Source organism: Haliotis rubra, unplaced genomic scaffold (assembly GCF_003918875.1).
Source record: "Haliotis rubra isolate DU_JTF1 unplaced genomic scaffold, ASM391887v1 Scf256, whole genome shotgun sequence".
Taxonomy (NCBI): domain Eukaryota; kingdom Metazoa; phylum Mollusca; class Gastropoda; order Lepetellida; family Haliotidae; genus Haliotis; species Haliotis rubra.
The window spans coordinates 918,016-943,814 of NW_025766625.1; the positions used below are offsets into that span (position 1 = coordinate 918,016).

At 38.2% G+C, this 25,799-nt stretch overlaps 1 protein-coding gene across 1 annotated transcript in view; it reads left to right on the forward strand.

Annotated features, from left to right (window-relative positions):
* The window catches only part of LOC124279752, a 59,068-nt gene that overhangs the window by 11,769 nt on the left and 21,500 nt on the right, over window positions 1-25,799 (forward strand). Inside the window, exon 2 of the mRNA XM_046715619.1 lies at window positions 16,339-16,380. Within this exon, the coding sequence (XP_046571575.1) occupies window positions 16,339-16,380 (42 nt within the window). The remainder of the gene's footprint in view (window positions 1-16,338; window positions 16,381-25,799) is intronic.

Sequence of the window (25,799 nt, forward strand, 5' to 3'; positions counted from 1 at the left end):
CTATGAGGTAGGGTTCGGGATGGATGAACAATGGTCAGTCCTCTTTGTATATTTTCAAGAGTTTGAGCACTTTTGGAACTGGTAATTTAGTATAAAGACGCCGGAGACATGTTCCATGAAGGGGAGATGGGGTGGGCAAAATATGGTACAGGTACTCTGAAAACAGATCATCAGGAACAGAAACGAAATGTGCCAAATATTCCCGACGTTCTCACATTCGTGGTCTTGACAGTAACAAGGCATAGAGGGGCGTATTTTCACCGATATCTTGGTTTTACGCCAAATGAAATTTGTTTTGTAGCGTAAACGAAACTGGTTATTCTCTGGTGTTGACTCTTCATGTGACAATTAAGTCTACGTTGTACATTTTCGCTGTCACAGTTTAGGAATAACACGTGTAAATTGAAGTCCTGATTGACATGTATTCCCGGCCTTGACTTAACAGGTTTTTAAACGTCCTCGAACATCAACACATATTCACACTGGGAACAACAGCCGGGAGACAGGGGATTAGATGAACGAGAATTGGTTTTCAGTGATGTTTTGTACTTTTTGTAGGCCAGTGGTCATAAGAAACGTTGACGAAAAGCAGTGTCCATGGTACGATTCCGATTAAACCATGCATTGAATAAAATCCTGAGCATACATGCATTGGATAAAACCCGGACCATACATGCATTGAATAAGCCCCTGAACATACATGCATTGGAAAAACCCTGAGCATGCATTGAATAATATCCTGAGCATACATGCACTGGATAAAACCCTGAGCATGCATTGAATAAAACCATGAGCATACATGCACTGGATAAAACCCTGAGCATGCATTGAATAACACCCCGATCATGCATTGAATAGTGAAGACACCGGGTGGTCATGAAAAGGTGACGGTATCCTGGTGTTGATTATCTGCCGACACCGGTTCTGGACTTGGGAGGTGAAATAGCAGTATATATCAGTATAGGCTGATGATGCTGGGATAGTGCTCGACATAAACAGGAAGATGACTTTTGGAAGGTTGAGTGAGTGAGTGATTATTGCTTAACGCTGACTCGACAGTTATGAAACTGCCACAGATGATATGAGAAACATGGCGTACCATAGCAGCTCATATAACATTAGTGCGTAGCCTTTGACTGAATGGTGTGAATGCGATCTCAGCAAATATATTTCTTATAGAAAAACAAGGAAATGTATACTTTGCTATGGCAGTCGTGAATACTGGTGAGTTATATCGTTTATCCCGTCACCATGGTTGCATTTCAGTATCTTCATCCTCGAAAAGCGTTCAGCAAAATATTACATTGTTATAAATCGGTGTTTCACAACGTAATCTCGTCCAATATATTTTATGAAATATTTGTTATCTCGTCCAATATATAATATGAAATATTTGTTATCCACACCTAACATTTGATTACTTTCGGATGATCTTCAGCGTCAAAGGAGACGGGAAGGTCACGCAGAAATCAAATTTTGAGAAAATGATGATGATTCATATAAGTTGACTTTATTGACAAATGGTATTTGCGCAGATTTATCAACACATTGCTCAATACTTCTATAAATCTGATTTTAGAAAAAATCCGATATTCTATCTTGTAAATGAGAACATTGAGTTATGTTTGTTGGGAATTAATGGAACTACGCAACTACAAATATAGACATCTGCCGCCAAGTTATATATATATTTCATCTCGATGAATTACGATTGACCTATGCTATTTGGTCAGTACTTCGACTGAAAGATTTGATTGCTTTTAAACCGTGAAGAACTCCAGCAACAGTGATTTGTAATCTGGCCCGTTATAGAAATTGCATCGATCTGCTTGTACACACATGCTTTATAAAGAGGGATACAAAACAATCAATGGTCAATTGATTACTGCTAATCTGGCTCTAGATCGTACCAGTGTTGCTGGAACCAACATGTAATACCCCGCTGTTCCTACTAAGCATGTAGACAAAGGGAAATTAAGTTAAATAGTGCAAATGTGTATTTAAAAGGGAACTGCGACTACAAAAGGGAGACTTGGCGATTTCTGTAATGGATTGCTCTCGTATGAAAATATTGATAACGTTCCCTAATGGGGGTGCTACTATATCTCCGTCAATATATAGCCTGGCTTAGATTTGAAACTCTTTTCGTCTTTCATTGGCTATTAAGGCCCGGTGATGTGGTCAATAACTTAATCCTTTATTGAACACGGGGTTTGAACAAACATAACATGTTTTTCATTCCTGATTCTCCATACGGTGTTGGGATAATTTTTCGAAGGTCGACATTAATGAAAGTCATCAGGATAAACGTACTGTAGTTGTGTCTAAAAGCTCCTGCTTTTAGGTTTCTGAATGCACTGTCTTCATCATTTGCTGCATCCTTTTATTGGTGAGATGAATGAAAGCAAACGAAAAGAGGAGATGAAGTGCTGTGGGATTTAACATCGTGTCCAAGATTATTGCACTTATATATACTGTGTTTATGTTAGTGTGTTTGTGTGTATATGTCTGTGTGTTTTGTGTGTATGTGTGTTTGTGTTTATGTGTGTGTTTGTGAGTGTGTATGTGTGTTTGAAGGTGTATTTGTGTGTGAATAAAAGCAAGAATAAAGGTGAAATGAGGTGCTATTGGGTTAAGTGAGGTATTGCACTTATGTACGCATGTATGTATGTCGTTTATTTGTTTGCGTGTGTAGCTGTTGCTTGTTTGCGTGTGTGTGTTTGTGCGTGCGTGTGTGTGTGTGCCTATATGCGTGCGTCTTTGTTTGGGTGTAGGTGTGTGTTGCTTGTTTGCGTGTATGTGTTTGTGTGTGTATATGTGTGTGCACGTTTGTTGGCTGCTTGCACTAGTACGGACTGTGAGCACCGAACTGTATACAGTATAGTTACCGCATAACCAACCAAGAACAAGGCACGGTAACAAAAAGTACCATCGTTTAGCCTCTTTTGGTATGACTTGATCTTCCGCAGCCAAAGCAAAAGACGTGTACCGCGGCTGTATTGAAGAAATGAGAGCGTAGATACTACCTGCTGACTGTGCTACCTAATTTCCAGAATTTGTTAATAGCCTAATCAGGTTTAAGTCAAGCAAGACAAATACCTCATGTAATCAGATGGAGACGACTTCCAGTTAGGTAAATATTGCTAACGAAAGGAATGACATGCCTTGTCACCTTCGTCTGATCTAAACGTTCATAATACTTAAGTACAGAAATACATTAAGTGTTCCGGATAACGCTAAGATGGCTCCCCAGGGGTTCTCCAGGCACACAGGTACTTATTTGCGAATAAATGATTTGCAGTGTCCATATCGTTGCTCAGAACGGGAAAGTACCATACCAGAGTAAATTGACTTTAGATAATTTAACTTGTGATTTTCTCTTTAATGGGATTACGAGTCTCATGAGTACGTTTCTCATGTTGAACATGCACTTTGTTATATTTCAACTGCGTATTTGAATTTTAAGCTTCGCGAGCTGGCACGTCTTTTGGTAATAATATTACAAGGACATACGTCTGTACAGTATATCCAGCTTTAAAAGTATAACCACTAACCTGTTATTGATATACAAAGTTGGAAATGGTCAGTCAAGGGATGGGAGAATGAGTCGATGGAGGGATTGACAGATTGGCAGATGCACAGAACTGTGTGTGTGAGGGGAGGAAGTGAGTAATTGAGTGAGTACAGCTTTACGCCGCGTTTAGCAATGTTCCAGCAGTATCAGGACGGGGGCACCAGAAATGTGCTTTACACATGGTTCTCATATGGGGAATCGAACCCGGGTCTTTGGCGTGACGAGCGAATGCTTTAACCACTAGGCTACCCGCCGTCCAAGAGGGAGAAATAGTGTGAGAGAGAAACTAAGTGATTCGGACACTTTATCTGTGTGTAAATGAGTGAGTGCGTGTATGTGTGACCGAGTGTGCATCTTCGTAAGTGGATGTGTGTGTGTCCGTGTAAGTGTGTATGTGTTGCGTGTTAGTGTGACTGATTATTTGTGTATTTCACAATAGGCTAACCTCGACATAACGACATTAGTAATCCCTGTAACATATGGCCAGTATTATGACGGGATATCTCGTTTCATGTATTACCAGGAAAGGGTGCTGTGTGCTTTATATCAGCCATTAGAAGGTCTCAGTGCCCGCATATCTCATGTCCCCCATGTGCACGAGCTACAACTTGTTTGCTGATTTTATCAATCCCCACGCCTGGACTGTTGTGTTTCACAAATGTATTTCTCTGACACTGACGTTTCAAACTAATTACTCATGTGTCCAAAACACGTGTGGCAATGTCTATTCGCGACACATCGGAAACATAAACACCAGTATCACGTTCATTGTGTGATCGTATCATTCTGTCCATAGATAGAACTGACTGCCATTAGTGCCATGACAATGCTCTCTAGATTTCCTATCTGGGACAGAGAGACCTCTGGAACGGACCAGTTTCAATATTCAAGCGGCAGTAGCCTCATAAATATAGTCCCTAAAGACAACTGTCCCACATTTTGCAGAATTGTGTAATACATGCACATTTAAAATCTCGTGTATGTAGTCGTGTGGCTATGGATCTATGATACAAGAATACTTGATATGTTTGTCTGTCCATGTCTCGCTGTATCGAATGTCCTTTATCTCGACATTACAGATAGCGGATATTGTTCCACAGTAACTTTGGAACTCAATTTTACATGTTTTAGAGATATTTGAAAAGCGTTATCATTTATTTTTACACATTTTTCTTGAGCTGTTTTACAGTAATGCAATGAAGATACTTTTTATTTCGATATCCAACTTCCTTTGAAATTAATAAATGCATCCCTATATACGACTTTATAATACCAAATGTATCATAACATTTAATCATATCCTCAATACTAACATAAAATATAGCAAGGAGATAACTCTATCACACATCTGTCATTATCTTTCGAATCACAATACATGTTTAGGGGTCTGTTGCTTTCTTGTGCCATGGAAATAAATTAGTTGACATATTCGAATACGTCATAAGGCCACCTTAGAGCCATTTGGTGAGAATGGTCTCCACTGCAAACAGTAATATTTCACACAATGGCCCCGAATATAACACGTCATCAGATTATCAATGCAGAACCACATTTCTCATACAATGGTATGGCTTATAGGACAAAGAAGAGTGGGAAAGGTTGTCTGAACGGCGCACATGGATCAATATACTGTACGTAGCTAGTATGAGTTTATTTGTTTTTACTGAATTATTTCACATGTTTAACATGCTATTCAAGACGGGCGTTAACTCAGTGTGTCTACCGTGGCATGTTGAATTATCCATAGTTTAACACAAGATACGTTTCAAAACTAAGCCATATCCTTACCAACGTACAGGTAGGCTGCCCTAAAAGATATAGCCAGTACATAGGGTTACTGGTTGTGTGGTCGTACTCTACGTTTAGTATGAAGTGGATCTCCCATGTAGATATCGGTTGACATGTTCTAGTGTGTCGTTGATTGCGTGCCAGGGTATGTCAACTAAAGCTTACCTCGCAATAAGCTTCCGGATATGTATATATTAGAGTTATAATTGACAGGGAAGTTTTATCACATCTAGCTCTAATGACTAGCATGCTGCTGGTGATTTCGCTACAATTCAAGCGGTCCCTGCTGAGGATATATTGAGGTTACACTGAAGGACTAAACACTGTTTGACTAAATACACGTACGTCGTTCACATCGGATGAAAGGTATACAAGGAAAACTGGTTCTGATTTATTCATCTGGTATTGTTGATGAGACGATCAGAGTGAGATCAAGATTGAATACGCATATAGCTACTTGATAACTAGCAGAAGACCAGCTCGCTGTTCACCATGGCTACCAGTAAATATAACCTCTTACATGTACAATAATGTTCTTAAGGGTTGTGCAAGAAACGTGACATTCAGCTTACACAGTTGCTGAATATAACTATATGTACACCGTGCAAGTTAAACACGGATGGACGGATCAATCTGTGGACATGATTCCAGGACATTGTCCAGACTTTGGACTTCAGACTTCATCATCATGGCATCAACACGCCTCTGCAGCTATAGCTTCAGCCCAAGTCTCCGGATAATGCTGGTCGTTAATACCAATATACGCGGCCAGCGTAATGTATAACTTAGATATCTGTGCTCAGTGAGGCTGTCACTTCATAAAGGAAACAATAGATTTATAGATGTTGATTGGTGCCCTGGGAGCGGTTCCAAGAAACACTGCACCTACAAAGCTCGAGAGATTGAAAAGTAAAATGTTAAAAGTGACTTCTATTTTCTCGCCTGACGGATTCATCACCATGGCAATCCATCACTTCACTCACCCAATTGCCACCATATAGCACTGCTGTTTAATTTTCACAGAACAACCGACGAACGTACAGCTGATTTTGCAGTTTTTGTTGCTTAATGATTGGTTATTAAATAAAAATAAAATTAATAAAATATAGGAATTAACCTTATCCCTTAAGAGGTCTGTAGAATGTATATTCCAGGGTAGCTTTTGCATATCCCCTCAAGGGAATGACGAATACGGACATTTATTAGGCCTCTATTCATCCTGGTGTATGATTTGTTATCTGAATATAGGCGACAGCGAGTTCAAGGCTCAGCGATTCAAAAGCTGCAATGACAATTCATGATTTTGTATTAATTTCTGTTGAAGGTGTTAATTATTTTTGGTTGTTTATCGCGGCACATAGTAATAATCAAATGCAATGACGCCAGCCTGTAAAGGGTCGAGTGTGGACAAGAAAAACAATGGTGGATATTATGAACAACGATCAACAGACTCGGGGTCCGGCACATGACATATGAACACGATCTTTCCACATTAATATCCACTGTGACATAAACATGCAAGAAACACAGAGAGTGAACGTCTTATATGTCTGAACATTCATTAAACCACACTGATGCAGAAAGTATTAAAAATGACCATTTGGGAAAAGGCAATAAAAGCGTAATGCTGCAAAATCAAAGTTTCAATTCAATTTGTTTTCTAATGAGTTCCAATAGATTTGAGGAACAATTTCCCAAATGGATTATTTTTTTCCATGTCTTGTACGGCGCACTGGACATTAAACCGAAGAGTAATCTTACACGGGCTGTTAGGACGTAAGATCCATCGAAATAGATGAAAAATGAAGACTTCATTGCAGAGTATAAGACACTGTCACTTGATACTGGTTGAAATTTGAAAGATTCCTTTGCAATACGATGAAAGACGTCACAATCAGTGGTATCCGTGATATAAATTATCAGGGTATGCCTGCTTATCGTTGTTTTACTACAACTCCTTGTATCGTAACGTCATCTTGGAACATCTCACTCGTAGTTATGACTCTGTGCCTTATATCAGTGTGTTACCATATAAGGATGTATGGCTTATTGTGATGACGTTTTCTCTGAAACAGACAAAACCAATTTCATGTGTCATACACATGACAAATAGAAATTTCACGTATTGACAAGTGTCGTTAACGTCGTTGCACGTAATGTTATTGCGTATGATATTCATGCCTTCATGTCATCCATTAAACGCAAAAAAATGCCGTTAATATATAAAGAGTTTCCACGTTGGATCTATGTTGACGTCACGCGTTTTAATATCGTGGCTTTTGTTGTGGGGGAGGAGAATCATCAGATTGTTATTGATACTAGTAATATGAGACTACTGATTGATATTTATTGAGATGGGCATGTACTAAGTAAGCACGGTTTTAATGTACCTTTATCATTGTCAGAAATTATCAGTTGATATTGCGTGGGTAATATAGTATAGTCTTTTAGGCTAGTAAAAGCCAGAGGCTACTTTTGAGTTCTGTTAACGAGATTGAGAACACATTAAGAATATCATCTTTCAAAGTGAAACTGAAAATTGGTGTTCATTTTTAATTCAAACCATTATACTGTTTTTGACATCAGTTATTGTTGTACACGTGTATGAAGATGTACTTCCTTTTTGACATTTTTCAGGGTATCAAGCTTCTGCTACTAAAAGTCAGTGAGTGAGTGAGTGAGTTGGGGTTTACTCCGATTTTAGCAATATTCAAGCAATTCTTGAACTTTGTATCTCAAACAATCGGATTGATTACATCTGTGTATGTTATTGTCATATTCCTTTGGCAAACATTGTGCCTTTCCTGAACCTCGTATGTGTAACAATTAGGTTAATTATATCTGAGTTTGTATGGTATTGGCATTGGTTACTTTCCTTGGCAAACACTGTGCCATTCTTGAACTTTGTAGTTCAAACAAGCTTGTACAACTCTATTCAGATACATTACATCTGATCGTATATAGTATTGGCACACTGCCACAGTTACTTCCCTTTGCAAATCTTGTGCCTTGATCTTTGTATCTCAAAGAAGCTTGCACAACTTTAATCAGAGCCTTGTTACAGCCATAGAGTTACTTCCCGTTGCTTTCATTGTCGATCTCTAGAACTTCGTTTCGCAAACAAGCCTGTACATCTGTTCATGTCCATGCGACTGTACCTACATTCAACTATGCTGGAATTAAAAAAAATAATAATAAAAACTATTACAGCAATATCACGGCCGGGGACACCAGAAATGGGATTCACTCAATGTACTCAATGTACCCACCGCCCCTCTGCTACAAGTAGTGTTTAGCGATACTAAGCGTTAATGTTTCATAATCATGTTTCTGAACTTATGAAACTCATCTATCTGTAAATGACACCACTGATGAGAAAGCGGTTATTGTCTGCTAGTTTATATGGTTTACAGTTACACTGTCCATTATGGCATTGGGCCCAAAACTAATAACACTCAGCGACATATATAGAAGTATCTTGACAACTGTTTCTTCGAATAGACAGACCTCAGCTGGCTCGGTATGAACTTTCAAAGTGACCTGCTTTCTGTATGGTGTCGTGTGTCGTGTTGCAGTGATCGATAAGCTGCTCCTGACAAAGATGAAAGTTCTACCGTTACTAAGGCTTCTGTTTAGTCGGCGATGTGTGCCCACAATGAAAGTCTTCATCACGAACCTGCCACGACAGAGGTGGACAGACAATGTTGTGCTTGTACTTGGCTGCAATGAAACTGGTTAATTTGAATTGTACAGTTCAAAACATGTCCTTGGTACCTGATCTGGACAGGTGGTTTTCATGTTAAAAAGACGAAATAATTCGATTTGGCTAATGCTATAGACCTCAAAGTGATGAAATGGATAATAAAGTATGGTTTATAAGGTTGAATGATGGGCTACGAGGCATACTTCTCGAATGATTGAAATTATCTCGTTTACGCATGGCCACAGATAAGACGCAAGTTCCTGGTTTAAGAAAAGGCTCTCGAGGAGATATTGATGTTAGTCAATGTAGACATTCTTATTAAGGTAAAAGTATTCCTTTCATCTCTGAAGTTTGCTTTATCAAGTGATCAATGTTGCAATAAAACTGCTCGAGAATCTTCTGTCGTGATGAAAAGTCATGTCCGTGAATCTACATGGAGAACATTTCCCCATATATCATGCAAAGTCCATGTATATCGATACATAAACATAATTAGACCAGTTCGGATATAGTTGAGAATTCGTTAAGGTTTTCAACATGTATTACATGTCGTTACTGCTGCCGTATGTTCTTGATGAAGCTATAACTTCAATCTTGTACACGAACCTATTTTATCCAGGAAAGTTTTCAGTTTCAGCGATATGAGGTATTGTACAGAAATAGTGAGTTTAAGAGTTTGGTAATGAGAGAATGTCTTTAAGACAGTGTCACATCGTAGAAAATAGAACAGTGTAAAGTCGTAAAAAAACAACGAAGTGTAACACAGGTTAAAATCATTGAAAGATGTAACGTCCTACAAAAGTAACACAGTTTAACGTCATAACAAAATTAACTCAGTGCAACGTAGTACCAAAGTAAAAACGGTAACGTCATATAAAAGACACAGTTTAACGTCATACAAAAGTAAATTAAATTCAGTTTAACGTCATGCAAAAAACAACACAGTTCAACGTCAAACAAAAACAACACAGTTTAACGCCATACAAAAACAACACAGTTAAACGTGATGCAGAAGTAACACAGGCTAACATCACACAAGAGCAACACAGTTTAATATCACACAAAGGTAACACGGTTTAACGTCATACAAAAACAACACAGTTTAACGTCAGACAAAAACAACACAGTTTAACGTCAGACAAAGGCAGCACAGTTTAACGTCGTACAACAGTAATACAATGTGACGTCTTACAAACGTAACACAGTTTAACGTGATGCAAAAGTAACATTGGTTAACATCGCACAAGAACAACACAGTTTAATGTCGTACAAAAGTAATAAGTTTAACGTCATACAAAGGTTACATAGTTAACGTCATACAAGAGCAACACAGTTTAACGTCATACAAAAGTAACACATTGAAACGTCGTACAAAGAGAGCACAGTTTAACGTCGTACAGCAGTAATAATATGCAACGTCGTTGAAACGTAACACAGTGTAACGCCGCGTTTCATAACATCTCATTGAGTAAAGACCCGAGGTCTTATAAAGGTAACATGACATAGTAATCCAGCTAGCGTCTTACGAAGGAAACACCGTGTGTTGTACACAAAGTTAACGCAGTGTGATGTGTTATTATGTTGAAGGACGTTCAATGTGGTGAACTGCGAAGTCGTAGAACAGTGTGTAGAAAACACACCAGTGTGGCCACTCTACACGTAGACCGTGCACTACGGGTATGTTACAGATATACATTTATATTCATGTGTATAACGAGACGATGCAGATCGTACTATTGCACGGTATTAAACTGTGTTCCTTTGGTACCACGTTACATACTGTCGCGCTTTTGTTCCACGTTAAACTGTTCAACGTTTCATTGTGTTATTTTTGTGCGCTGTTACACCTTGTTACATCTGTAGAATTTTAAGTTTCTGTCGTCCAATAGTACATTGCCTTTCTTTTGTATATACATGTACATACACGTTTATCGCAGGGCGGATGTAGATAGACCATGATAAAAATCTGAGGATACCCGAGCTGGAATACATTGCATCGTTCAGGAATCAATGTAGTTCTTTTTCTAAATTCTCGCCTCGAAAGAAGCTGTTGCTGCAGCAACACTATGGCCGCTCAATACACGTCTCTTGATCCCTGGAGCTAACACTCGAAGCAGATCTGGCCAGTGGTAGCATGTTCTTTGTGTGCAAACATGATGAATTACTCAATTACACACACGTGACTTAAATAATGAAATACTGAAGAACGGTCGCTATTAAGCTTGGCACAAGTTACGTTCTTTGATAAAATAATTCGGTAATCACGTTCAGCTTATTACCTGAAAGTAAAATAAAAATTCTTTTTGTTCATTTTTATCTTGCTGAAATGATTACGCTGTTACGTACTAGTAGTCGCTAATGCACACATTATCAATGCATCTGCGAGTAAAGCTTATATTGATGAAATTGACAGAACATCGGCTTATAGTACGTATTATCACGATTCTGGGGCAGCTACACCTCCACATAGAACGTTGCAAGCCAATACCTGACAACTGCCTCTGAGAAAAGGTACTAGGAAAAGAGGAATTTTCAAGTGTTTTTAATTTATTATCGTCATAAAGTCCATATATTTGTTCACTCAGTTGGTGATTTATTTCTGATGTTTATGTAAATGATATGGAATATGAGAGTACCTCTATCAAAAGATGAGTATAAGACATATAAAAGCGTAAGGTACAATCTCTCATCGTGTCATCAGACCTTACTTGAATTTCGGGGAGGGTTTTGTCTAACGTAACATATGTTATATTTGGGATTACACTTTCTTTGTAAAGTACAGATTCTAGTGCTTTTGTTGGGTTGAGTCCCATGCGGGATTCAAACCCACACCCTCAGATTCGGGCACCTAATCGCCAACAGACTTACAAAAAAAGTGTAATCCCAACTATAACATATGTTACATTTGACCACTTTCTAAATGGCATTGTGTAATCAAGGGTTTTGTCGCTTGCGTTCATCTGAGCATCTTAAGAGACTCTATTAACGAGTGAACACATTCAAAGACACAATGGGGTCATGGTAGAAAGCACAGAGCTTGCAACACAAGACAAGGCAATCTGTTATCGCGTTTCACGTCACCTGATTTAGCTCATATACTTTTACGTGTGTAGTCTTAGGAAACAAGCATTAATCCTCGATCAATCTTCCCGAGTTGGCAGAACTTCTGCTAGTATAACTGACACCGTATGTGTAGAGGTCTAAGCCTGGCAACGAGACACTACTTTATAACAGGTCTTAAAACAATTAATTTCAATGAAAACCCTGGCATGAAAGCTTATTTCTTCTTCGACGATTATTCTGCAGCAATTTATTGGTGGAAGACTCCACAGAGACGAAAGAATTTTGCTGTCACGAAAGGGCGAACGTAAGGCGGAATTGAGAACAATAATTGTGCTTCCCAAGGTAGTGAGTGCTTCTCTCCATTAGGCTGATTTATCTTACCGATATCAACACCGCAAGATATGACATTAATGCTTGAGAGGGATATTTCTATGTGATAAATGCCGTCAAAACTGATTACGAGGGTCAATTTGTTTGTGCCGATAATTTCAAATCAAGGCAAGCGGCTGTCCTTTTCTGTCACAACTAGGGATAGTCTAGAATTCCTAAGGTAGCGAGTGCTTCTTTCCATCAGACTGCTTCATCTTACTGACGTCAGCACCACAAACTATGACATTAACACCTGAGTGATACAAGGTGTTGTAAATGAATGTTGGTCGATTTATTTGTGTCGAAAATTCAAAATCCATTCCCGCGATTAATTGCATTTCTGTCACAACTAGGGACCCTGAGCCTCCAGTCAAGTATAAATGAAATGCAGGCTTTGTATGAAATTCGAACTGATTAATGCCTAAAGAGGGGAGTGTGGATTTGTCTGGAATATTTATTTTGTTCCGGCAGTATCAGGAACGGCAGCTAACTCACGTGAATGTGAATACTAGTTTAATAGAAGAAAACATTATGAAGTCGAATATATCTGTCAGCCATAACTACGCCAGACATAATGAAGTCAGATATAACAAAAGCAGATGTTACACTATAAAAAAAGTAGTTTAACAATGTCATTAGACCAGTCACTTACAATTAGGTCAGTTATAACAAAGAGAAATAATGTCGATACAACTGAGTCAGATATCATAAAGCCGAAGACAAGTTAGATATAATTTAGTGGATGTAACGACGTTCTATATAATGGATGGGGCATACTACTACTACTACTACTACTACTACTACTACTACTACTACTACTACTACTACTACTACTACTACTACTTCTACTACTACTACTACTACTACTACTACTAATAATAATAATAAATAAGGGGGCAAAGGCCCTGAGCTGATGATGAGCCTTACCAGCCTGACTGTGCCAGGATCACCCGAACCCTCTCTGATGCATTTTCATCTTTAATCTGTAAAACATAAATGATAATAATGCTAATTTTTGCGCCTAGAATCCAACACGATGCTGCTCTCTGGCGTTACATTATTACCCAGACGAAATTGTAAATGAAAGTCGCTACTGAGCGCTTCGCGCGACCCGGTTCTCAGATACCCATTTTGAACAGCTGAGTGGACTGAGTGCAATGTGGACAAACACAGTATGAGACCCAGGTCACAAATTTTGGTGTCTCCACCGGGAATCGAACCGGGCCTTTGGCGTGAGAGGCCAGCATGCTAACCACTACACAACTGTGCTCCAACGAAGTGAGATATAATGTAGTGGATGTAACGACGTCCTATATAATATATGGGGTATAACGAAGTGAGACATAACTTAGTGGATGTTACGACATCCTATATAATCTATGGGGTATAACGAAGTGAGATATTATTGAGTGGATATAACAACGTCCTATATAATGGATGGGGTATAACAAAGTGAGACATAATTTATTGGATGTTACGACATCCTATATAATCTATGGGGTATAACGAAGTGAGACATAATTTATTGGATGTTACGACATCCTGTATAATCTATGGGGTATAACGAAGTGAGATATAGTGTAGTTGATGTAACGACGTCCTATATAATGGATGGGGTATAACAAAATGAGACATAATTTAGTGGATGTTACGACATCCTATATAATCTATGGGGTCTCAAGAAGTGAGACATAATTTAGTGGATGTTACGATATCCTATATACTGGATGGTGTATAACGAAGTGAGACATAATTTAGTGGATGTTACGACATCCTATATAATCTATGGGGTATAACGAAGTGAGATATAATTTAGTGGATGTTACGACATCCTATAGAATGGATGGTGTATAACGAAGTGAGATATAGTTTAGTGGATGTTACGACATCCTATATAATCTATGGGGTATAACGAAGTGAGATATAGTTTAGTGGATGTTACGACATCCTATATAATCTATGGAGTATAACGAAGTGAGATATAACGTAGTGGATGTAACGACGTCCAATATAATGGATGATGTATAACAAAGTGAGAAATGATGTAGAATATGTAAGGATGTCCTATATGATGGAAGGTGTATAACGAAGTGAGATATAGTGTAGTGGCTGTAACGACGTCCTATATAATGGATGGGGTATAACGAAGTGAGATATAATTTAGTGGATGTTACGACATCCTACAAATGTATATAACGGAGGAGGTATTTTGAAGTGGGATATAATTAAGTGGATGAAACGAAGCTATAATGAAGTGGACACAACGAAGCCAGATCTAATTGAATCAATATAATGGGGTCAGATATGCTGAGTATGATGAAAGCAACAATAATGAGTTGAGATATATAGAAGTTAACATAAAGAACTGAGATAGTCAATGGATGATAATATTGACGTCAGCAACGTCCTTCGGAAAATAGTGTTGGTTAATACTAATAGACAACAGTGTCTTTCCCGACAGACGAGCTGCGTGTTTCATTCACTTTTCTTAAGTAGTACATCTTATATTATGTAGAACTTCATCATTGCATCTATCGTCACACGAATGATATAGCGTCCAAAGGTTCCATATTGCACCCTATAAATCCTAAATGCCCTTATCAAAGACATATACTGGTGTGTCTAATGTTTGAAAAGAATGTGCGATAATATAAAACCCACATTCACATATAATTCTGATCCTATAATAACCAACAATGGGTGCTTTCGTAATATATCACCCTTCTGATTACAGTCCAAATGGCAATATTCCAAGAAACCTTATATTACAATTGCAAAAATCAAATTAAATCTATCTGCCCACGTTTTGTGCTCTCATATCTAAAACCGAGTACCATAGATATTAAATTCAGACCTTTTTAAGTATTGTCTCTGCTTAAAAAACTCTGATGAATATTCCTTACACGATGTTATGTTTGGATGTTTTTCCTTTCAACTGGTGAATCATCACGTATTTGCATTGTAAGCAGTTTCATGGACGTTATTAAGTTGATTGTTTAGTTTCAAGTATCACTTTTGTGAATTGCTTGAGATGAATCATGTGGAAGGTATTTTTATCTGTTTAAATTCTACTCTTATGTGTAGTTATATGACGAGCAGATCCGTAAATAGTTAACTTGACGGATCCTTGGTATAACTTCTCGGGCGACTTAATATGTAATAATATCTATAACTAAATCATAATTGTTATATAACCTTCTTGTGTTGGCCCCCTTTCCAAGTGCAAAGACCTCTTTGTTGTAGTTTCACAGGAGAAAACTGAATATTTTACATCTCGAACCGTCTTTATAATATCTCGAGCAGCTTTCATGTAAAGAAATCTATAATTATATCACAATTGTGTTATGTACGTGGCACTCTACCTCTACTATTGAATATAATTATTTGTATAAGATGCCTTGGTTCCGTCGCAATACTATACATGACATATTTACTATTTGGTCCTGGGTTCTGTAATAGATAACATACGTGACATACAGGCAGGTGTGCGAGTTGTACATGTGAAACTGAAATTTCACTCCACAAGCTTGTTGATTACCTGGCTGTTCTACCAGGGTGGGGCTCAAAATAGTACTAGAATCTGTAATTTGCTGAGAAAGTGTAATCCAAAATATAGCAGATATTATATACAAGAAATGTTTTTTCCAGTGTATATGTATATAATACATCACACGTATCATAGTTGTAAATTTGGATCTTACTTTTGCAGTGTTTCGGTGACTGTTTTCAGACCTTTTTATTATATAACCCGAATGGAATGGTTCGCAGTTCCTCTCCTTTGCCTTCATGAATTTCAAATTTTGAAAATAACCATTAATATGCATTTCTTTTATGTTTCCAGGGAAATGCGTTGGAAAATGGGCGATACATTCATGTTTTGGAGGTGAGTACTCACGTATTACGTGTTTAAGAATAAACACATTAAGCATATTAACACATATCTACTTGTGAATGAGATGATTACGGTGATGCGGACAATAAGTTAAGGCTATTTACATTTGTCATTTAACGCCACAGTCAGCAGGATTCAGGATAAAGAGACGAATGTTTGCTACCATGTAAATCGTCTTACTTATTTGCGTGCAACACTTAATAAATCAATTGTTTAATGAAGGTCGACATGTGGTATCATCAGTAGACCTTACAGAAACTAATTATCTACTTGAATGTTCATGAAAACGTTTTGGACAGATTTTGACCTGAAAGGTTGTCATCGAGATACCTGCACGTTGCCATCTTGAGCTACTCAGTTCTTGCTTCTAGGAGGGTTTATTGATACTTTCTTAGCCTCTAACAGTAACATTTCCTTTCTTGATGATGTCATAAAGGTATGTCTACAAAAACTTTCAGTGCACTGATCAAGAAATCAGGTTAAGGCATGTAGAAAAAACGGCTTAATGCCAAACGCAATCCATTAGGATATGATCCCTAAGCTGGGATAGAATCCCTTTTATGCAAAGAGGTGAACAACAGATTTTAAGCCTTGAGGCTCACCTTGTCCCGGAATGCCTGTCACGTCAGCAATGCCAGACAGGATCCACAAACTCACCGATATGACGATGGCAGATATGCCTCGCGTTATATTTTTGATAATCCAGAAGGCATTTCAGTACATTCCATTATTTGAGAAGATTTGGTATCAGCTTGTTGAGTTCCAAAGATTCTCCAATCTAATCACAACGCACAACATGTCTCGTGATCATCTAGCTCTGTTTGAAGCTGGCCCAGAAAAGGTTTTGCAGCGATTTGTGACTATGGTCAACAGCTCACCTTGTCCCGGGAGGCCTGTCACATCAGCAATGCCAGACAGGATTCACAAACTCACCGATATGACGATGGCCGATATGCCTCGCACTATAGTTTCTATAGCTCAGAAGGCATTTACTAGATAGTGCATTCCATTATTTGAGAAGATTTGGTATCAGCTTATTGAGTTCCAAAGATTCTCCATCTGATCACAACGCACAACATGTCTTATTAGCTCTGTTAGAAACTGGTCCAGCAAGGTTTTTGCAGCAATTTGTGACTATGGATGAGTGCTGGGCTCAACACCATCAAACAACAATCAGTCGAACAGTAAAAGTATTAAACACTAGCACCAAAGACTATCACATCATCATCTGGAAATGTTATGGCATCTCATGTTCAAGGATGTCGAGAGTTTACTCATTGTGTACTATCCTACAAGAACAGACAATACATGTACCATGTTTGATTCACATTTGAGACAACTGCATGGTGACATTAAGACCAAGGTTTTATATCAGAACAATGCGCGGATCAGTTATTCTCCTGGCTACAATGAGCACCCCTATTATTTTCCTGATCTGGCTTCAATCAGTTCCCGGAACAGAAAGAGATATCTCCAGACAAAACCCGTTTCGAATCGAATGGTGACGTTCTATGAGCTGTGGAGAACGTTTTGAATAGCCTCAAGTAAAGGACTTCCATGAAATAACACCGTTGACAAAGTGTATGAAGTGAGTGTGGAAGGGGATTATATTGAAAAATATATAAATTGATTGTCTCTCGTTCCAATCTTTCTATGTGAGTCTCAGAACGTACCAATCATCACACGTACGAACATATTAAGACAATGCATGCCCAGGGACAGATAAACTTATAAAACTGATCATTTCATGTGTGAATGCAACAACTTTGCGATGAAGTCCGACGTGTGAAATGTCAGAGAGTTTGACAAATCAATGTATCGGATCAAGTAACTGGGTCCTGTCACGTCCAGTGTGTGGTGACAGAGTAGCGTGATGATGATTGTCAGTGTCGCCTCTGATTAACGGCTTTCTAGGCCGATTGCTTGACGCCAATTACATGCAAGCCTTGGCCCTTATAGGCGTTAGTTAGCATGATTGAAATAGTGTTGTCCTACTACTAATCTCATGTCATCAGAGTTCGATACAGGATAGAAGGTACGACTAACTATTAAGGAACTATAAGATTTCAGTTTTAGATTTGATTGGGAAGACATAGCTGTATGGGATTAATGACTTCCTGATACAGCTTTCATTCCCTTAACTAGTATTATTCTTGTCTGATGTCGGATTATGCTCCATTTAGAGGATTTGGTTTACAAAAAGTTACATTAATGATGAATAGCATTAACATTATATGTTTTGGAAAACTGCCAGGGGAAAATATCGACACAACCTTTTACAAAAGCCTAAAAAATGAAGCTAAGGGAAGTTCATTGCTCGATGCCGGTGATATCGTGTACATGCGTTATGGACCAAAATCAGAGAGTGATGACACCGGGTGGTCGAGAAAAGCGTGTCCTGTCCTATCGGTAACAAACACACGTAGCGTCAAGTCAAATATGTATCTCGATAAACATAGAAACAATGGTACGGTACAAGATAGCGAACTGAATATGAATTATCTGAACTTAAACAAAACAACCACTAAAACTGAAATTTTCTTCAATATTCCAATAAATATCACGTATACCATTTTGAACTTAGCATACATATTAATTGGGGATTTTCACTTGACAAGCCAACCGTATACCCGCGTTGCACCCGCGCCTCTATAACAACTGTCTTTTTCTATATAGGTGTAACCATTGGCCACAGAACACTCTCGCTTCATAAATACTGAAATAATGATTATGCTTAACACGACAAAACATTCTCTTGTTGAGTTTTCCTTCTGAAAATATAACGAAGGAAACATAACGTTTCACAACGTTTGTGAAGTAAGATATTTATTTGAAAAACCTATTGGGCATGTAAAAAGTGCTTGTAAATAAATATTTTCTTCCATCAGCAACATTCTGATCAAAGGTAGATTCAATATTGCTGTCGGACCAATCAGAATATAGGATTCTATATTGTCATGGTAGAGTATCACGTTTGTCGGAGTGAAAACATTGATGTGTATTCATGTTTCACATATATGCTTGCGTAAATATCAAAGCATGAACATACTGGTACGGTGGTACGTCCTTGGGAATATTGGCAAGAACATCCACCACAAGTCTCGACGTTAATGTAACGTCCCATGACAATTATACACAGCCATTCTGACACCAATAATATGTTCCCACGACCTCTCAGTCACCAACTTAGTCTGAACACACGATTGACCTAGTAATTGAAGTATGTTGAACTCCCAAGTTCCTTGGAGAGGCTTTACATTGTCAGCAAGAACATTCAGACAATAGAGCTTCAGTAAGTGCCCTGTTGAAGTTACTTCCTGAATGACCATCGGAATAGCTCCGACAATCTTCAACGATATGTGAATTAGTCCATCTTGTAGCATACATGATCATGTGGACATTTTAACTTCTTCATTGCGGCAAAATGGTGTGTAACTTTCTATTGTTCTAATTTAATTATTTCCCCTGGTACACAAATTTGCACAGTTTTGCACACAATCAAATATAATCGACACAATTCAGATCTTTTCTGTTTAATGAATTTAAAAGAGGAACTAAAACCGATCACAGTGAGCATTTGGTTTTACTCAAAGGCCCATTATGAGCTGTCAAGTGAAGTTTCAAACATAATAAAGCATCAAGTATAACCAACGATGTAAATAGAGTATCAAGTATAACCAACAATGTGAATCAAGTATCAAGTACAATCAACGATGTAAATAAAGTATCAAGTACAATCAACGATGTAAATAAAGTGCCAAGTACAATCAACGATGTAAACATAGTATGAAGTACAATCAACGATGTAAATAAAGTATCAAGTACAATCAACGATGTAAATAAAGTATCAAGTACAATCAACGATGTACCTAAAGTATCAAGTACAATCAACGATGTAAATAAAGTACCAAGTACAATCAACGATTAAAACAAAGTACCAAGTACAGTCAACGATGTAAACATAGTATCAAGTACAATCAACGAAGTAAGTAAAGTATCAAATATAATCAACGATGTAAACTAATGTCACGAATGACGCATAATCAGCGTATGAGTGGTTCAGTGCCGATGCAGTAAGTAGTTCATATAAGAATGAATCTCAGGTCTTTTTCTTGTCGAGTCGTCAGGAAGGTTATCCGCACTGGTGAGGTGAGGTGAGGTGAGGTGAAATGGGGCACTTAAGATTATTTCGCTCATATAACGACGTGCATGTGTGTGTATGTTGGCTGCTTGTACCGGTCCAGACTTAAGCTGGTTTTATAGTGCTAGCTCACTGAGATGCCATGCCGCAGTGAAGCATGAATACCCCACTCAGACACATTATACTGACTCCGGGCCGACAGTCCTTGTTGTACCCATTAATGCCGAGCGCCAGGCAGGGACCAACAAGTACCATATTTTAACGTCTTTTGGCATGATGCGGCCGGTGATCGGTTATCCGCACTGATCAAGGACTGTTTATTGATTAGCTGTAGCGTCCTTTCCTTCTAATGAATTAAAGAACTAATTAATAACAAGGATAAGATTTCAGAGCCACTGGCATCGTAACTGAGACCGGTAGGCCAGAGGAATTAATTACATCCGACAGAGATATCCTGAATGTTGATTATTAACTGTGTCGTGTCTGCGCCCTTTACAATGATAATTGTAACCTTATTCTGATATTTTAAGTATTAATGTCTTCACTTTATACCGTAAATAGTAGGCGTCATTAATTTCTAACTATTTCAGTTTATCTGAACCAGAAACTGAAAATCATAAGCTAACTTTTAGCATCTTTGGTGCTGGCCATATCTCTTTAACGTCTATCTGAGAGGAATCGGTAATCGCAGATATTGATCTATTTTCTTGATCACAGCAAATGGAACTATCGAATCATATAGTTGTCAATTGTTTATTATAAGTGTACCATAGTACGAGGAAAATGTTGAAAAATATTCATCTACTATGCATGATAATCTACCTTCATAAATGGCAGTGCCTTTTAAGATATGTACTTTTGTTTGAAGTTCAACATGGTACTCAGCAACATATCAGGTGTATGGCGGCGATCCGTACATATTAGGAGTCTGAACCAGACAATCTGATGATTAACATCATGAGCATCGACCCATGTGAATTGGATACGACGAAATGCATCGGCCAAGTCAGTGAGGCTGACCGCCCGAGCCCGAGGAAAATAGCTGAATTCTTACCCGGATAATTCGGGGTGTAATTGGATCTACAACACTCCATACATAAGGCTTAATGTATTTCTAATGTTAGAAGCATCTAATTTCAAACAGAACAGTACAGTGGACTCTCCTTTATCAAACAATTCTGATAATTCTAGAAATAGTTGCAGTTATTAAAAATCATACTCAGTCGGTAATACTCAATTTAGTGCTTTCAAATCAATAGAAAACCTAGCTCTCCATTGAAAACACAGTATGTTTATCTCCTGTGTCACTTACACATCAGGATTATCCACTATTTTATATTGGTCCCAACTGGTGAATTTAACGCTGACATGTTAACAGTATCTACACCGGTGAAAAAATGAAACACACTGGGATTGGTACACATTTATGTAGATTTAACGTCAGTAAGTGTTTATCCTCGTGTAATCCCTTCATCCGGCTATCCACTAATTTTGTTCCCTACACTTATGCAATTTAAGATGAAGACAGTAATGTTTGTATTCCAAAAATACCAAACACAATAAATGTATCATTCCTTGATTTAAAATATGGCTTACTGAAAGAAAAAGAAAATCTGTTTTGCTCGAAGGAGTGTGTTCTAAACACGAGTTCTGATCGTGATTCCTCGTATCAACTGGTGTTTTAGACACACCGCGCAGCCGCTTCTCGGGAAGGCCCAGCCTGCAAGTGCTGGTTTTTCGACCCAGAGCCATAGGGGGATGCATCAGCTACGAGACAGCTGGAGGCACAAGCTGCATTTTTTGCACAATTTAATTCGCAAAAGCCAATAAAATGGACACCACACTCACCAGAAACTGTCTAATTACATCGCAATTCCTCGATAATGGTGTCGTTTTTTATCCTTACCGATCTCTTAGAAAAACGTTCCAGCATTTAAAATGGCATTGTGTAGCGGGGGGTATCGATAAAACATCCTGGAAATGACTTTTAACAGAATTCAAGATGATTAAATTTTGCTGGATATGAGGATTTGCCTGTGTCAATTACATGTCATTTTTTGTAAGACGGCAAAGACATCCTCATAAAAATGTTGTCACTTTCTGAGAATGGAAGGATATTTTCAATTGAGATGAGAAAGTTTAAGTTACTGAAGGATACAGAATAAATCAGAGAGGAATTTCTCTGATACTAACTGCAAACATAGATGTAGAAGAAAATGAGGTAAAGCAATCAAAAACAAATCTTATGTTGAAGTAACCTTACAAGAAAAGATAGAAACTTGATCCGATACAAGCACTCAGCTTACTAAACTACAGGCAGCAATTTGAAAAAGTAATAGTGTGTAGATAGCAGAATCACAATAGTGAACAGGCTAAGGTTCTGTTTTCCATTTTAGCCAATACCGAACATATTTATGTTGCTAAATTACTTTGCATCCTTTATATTACTTGATATTTCCACCAGATACTGCTTGTGAATGCATGACACGTTTAATGGATAACAGCTTCTTTTTTATTCTTTACACGACGTTTCAGAGCTAATTCTTGCTCCTTCATCAGGTGAATGCTGAGTCAGTACAAAGAGTGAATATATATGTAGATTAAAACATCTTCACACAATGCACGGAGTAGAATGTACAAAGATAACGTATAAGATAATATAATTACGAAACCAGTTGGGCACATCCCTTACCGTCGACAGCATCATAAAGTTAACCGCCTCCTGTTTCAGCACCTCGTACTCCACATGGAATGGCAAGATCTACCAGCAGATTTACGGCCATAAGAATTAGCTCTAAAACGTTGTGTAAAGAATAAAAGAGTTGTTATCCATAAAACGTGTCATGTATTCATATCATGCTTCTAAATGCCTTTCAAAAACATTAGATGATTTGTTCCCATGTTATGTAGTTGTCGGATAAAGCACATTGCAAAATGACAACCATGTAGGGCCCGGGGCGTTCTTATATTGGATATCTCGAAATAGAAGACTCAAGATCAACCTGAAGTTAAAGGTGTTTCATGCCAGGTCATTGTTGACACATTTCTCCTTCTGGGGGTACGGACGTCAATGTGGTCGACGGCTCCGTAATTTGTTGTGCAGAGTTGTGTCCCTTTAGCGCAACAGGAACCAATGTAACCGTGGGTTCAAATTTCGGTTCACCTTGATTATAGTTCTAAGTTTCCCAGAACCATACCGTGTTCGTGGGATTCACACATGTGGCAAATACGTCTGAGACCTGCATCATACCGGGCTTTGTTCCCACATTTAACCGAAACACAGTGATGTGAATTGAGTACATTTAGAAGTGGTTTGTTTCGTTTTGTTGTTTAACGCCTCACTCAGCAATATTACAGCTATATGGGCTCAACATCATGAGCATCGATCTACGCAATTGGGATACGATGAGACGTGTCAGCCAAGTCAACGAGCCGACCACCTGATCCCGTTAGCCGTTAGAATGGCAAGAATCAGTTTGCTTTAGACTTCAACAAAATGAATTAAATGTATGCCTGTTCAACAAGGCATAGACTGACAAAATGAGTTAGTTGTATGCCTCTCCAACAACGTTTAGAATGACAAGAAAGAGTTAGTTGTATTCCTCGTCAACAAGGTATAAATTGACAAAATGAGTTAGTTGTATTCTTCGTCAACAAGGTATAGACTGACAAAATGAGTCTGTTGTACTCCTTGTCAACAAGGTATAGAATGACAAGAATGAGTTAGTTGTATTCCTCGTCAACAAGGTATAGACTGACAAAATGAGTTAGTTGCGTTCCTCTTCAACAATCCATAGACTGACAAAATGAGTTAGCTGTATACCTCTTCAACCATCCATAGACTGACAAAATGAGTTAGCTGTATGCTTCTTCAACAAAGCATCGACTGACGAAATATGTTAGTTGTATGCCTCTACAACAAGGTAAAACTGACGAAATGTGTGAGTATCTATGATGACAGTTTTCAAGAACTGATATTCAGCACTGATTGTTCTCAGATATAAATGTTAAAGCAGCGAGGAAAGACAGATGATGACACATTCATGAGGTTAATGGTTTTTAACGTCTATAACTGAGTCAGTTTGTGGTGTTAGTATTTCAAATTCTTTTCCTACCTCTCCAACGAATGAAAGATGCTATTTATTTTTAAATGGCGATAGCATTTACAATTGACGAGGGTAGTGTTTAGTGGACACGACGGCCGTCACACGCAGTGCTAGTGCAGATTCCTATTCGTTGCTTCTCAGCGGCCAGCTAATCAGATGACCTTTAGATACAAGGTATCAGCATCAAGGATGCACCTCCGGCATCGGGTCAGCTTTAGATGGCGACCGTTTAATTGGCGGCCTTTGGCCAATTGTCATGCTTAGTCTCCTGTAGTTTTCTTTATTTGCAAAGTCCGAGTAACCCTAGAGCAGAGTGGTCAGCTTGTGAACACACATCAACCGAAGGGTGTGAGTAGCTTATTGAAACTAACAGGTCTGTCTCGGATGCCCTCCAGATACACATATGGTGTGCTGTCACATGACACATTTATGTGTCAGTGATGACCTGAAACATTTTATATTGTATTCTGGCTTTTAATCCTGGAAGAACATAGTAACACATAACTTCCACTTACTACAAAATAATGGAAGTGTAACCTGAGAAAGTCGCATTCATAGTTACCAATTGTGGTAGATACAATGGGTGTCAAACCGGGACCGCAAGGCTACCCGACAACCCCACGAAGGTAAAAGATGACTATTGACATACATTCTGAAATGTATTGATGAAGCGAATATACTACGTGCAGGATAACTCGAATTTTTCATTTTGCTTTTTTGTGTCATGACATGACATGACATGACATGTTGACTGAAGCGATACTAATTAATCTTGTGATCCTTAACTGTATTTGAGTAGTATGTGTACTACTTTGCACCATGGACAAGATAAGCAAGATAAGCATAAGCAAAGTAACAAATTTTGAAATTCTAAAAGTGCACAGTTTTGGTGTCTTCGCTGATTTTCAGATATACGTTCATATAATTTACTCCACTATTTGCCTTTAAAGTCCAATGGAATCGGCAGATAATTGAAATCGATTGTTCTCTGGTGTTGACATTTAATGTTTCATTTCTCCGTATACATTTCTGGCTATTCCCTGAAAAATGATTTGACGCAATAGTAAATTGAAAGCCTGTCTTAACAGCAGTTCAACCGAAGTTTGGTTACAGTAGACATGTCATATCGAATGTAACCGTATGCCATTAAGTGCATGATAAAA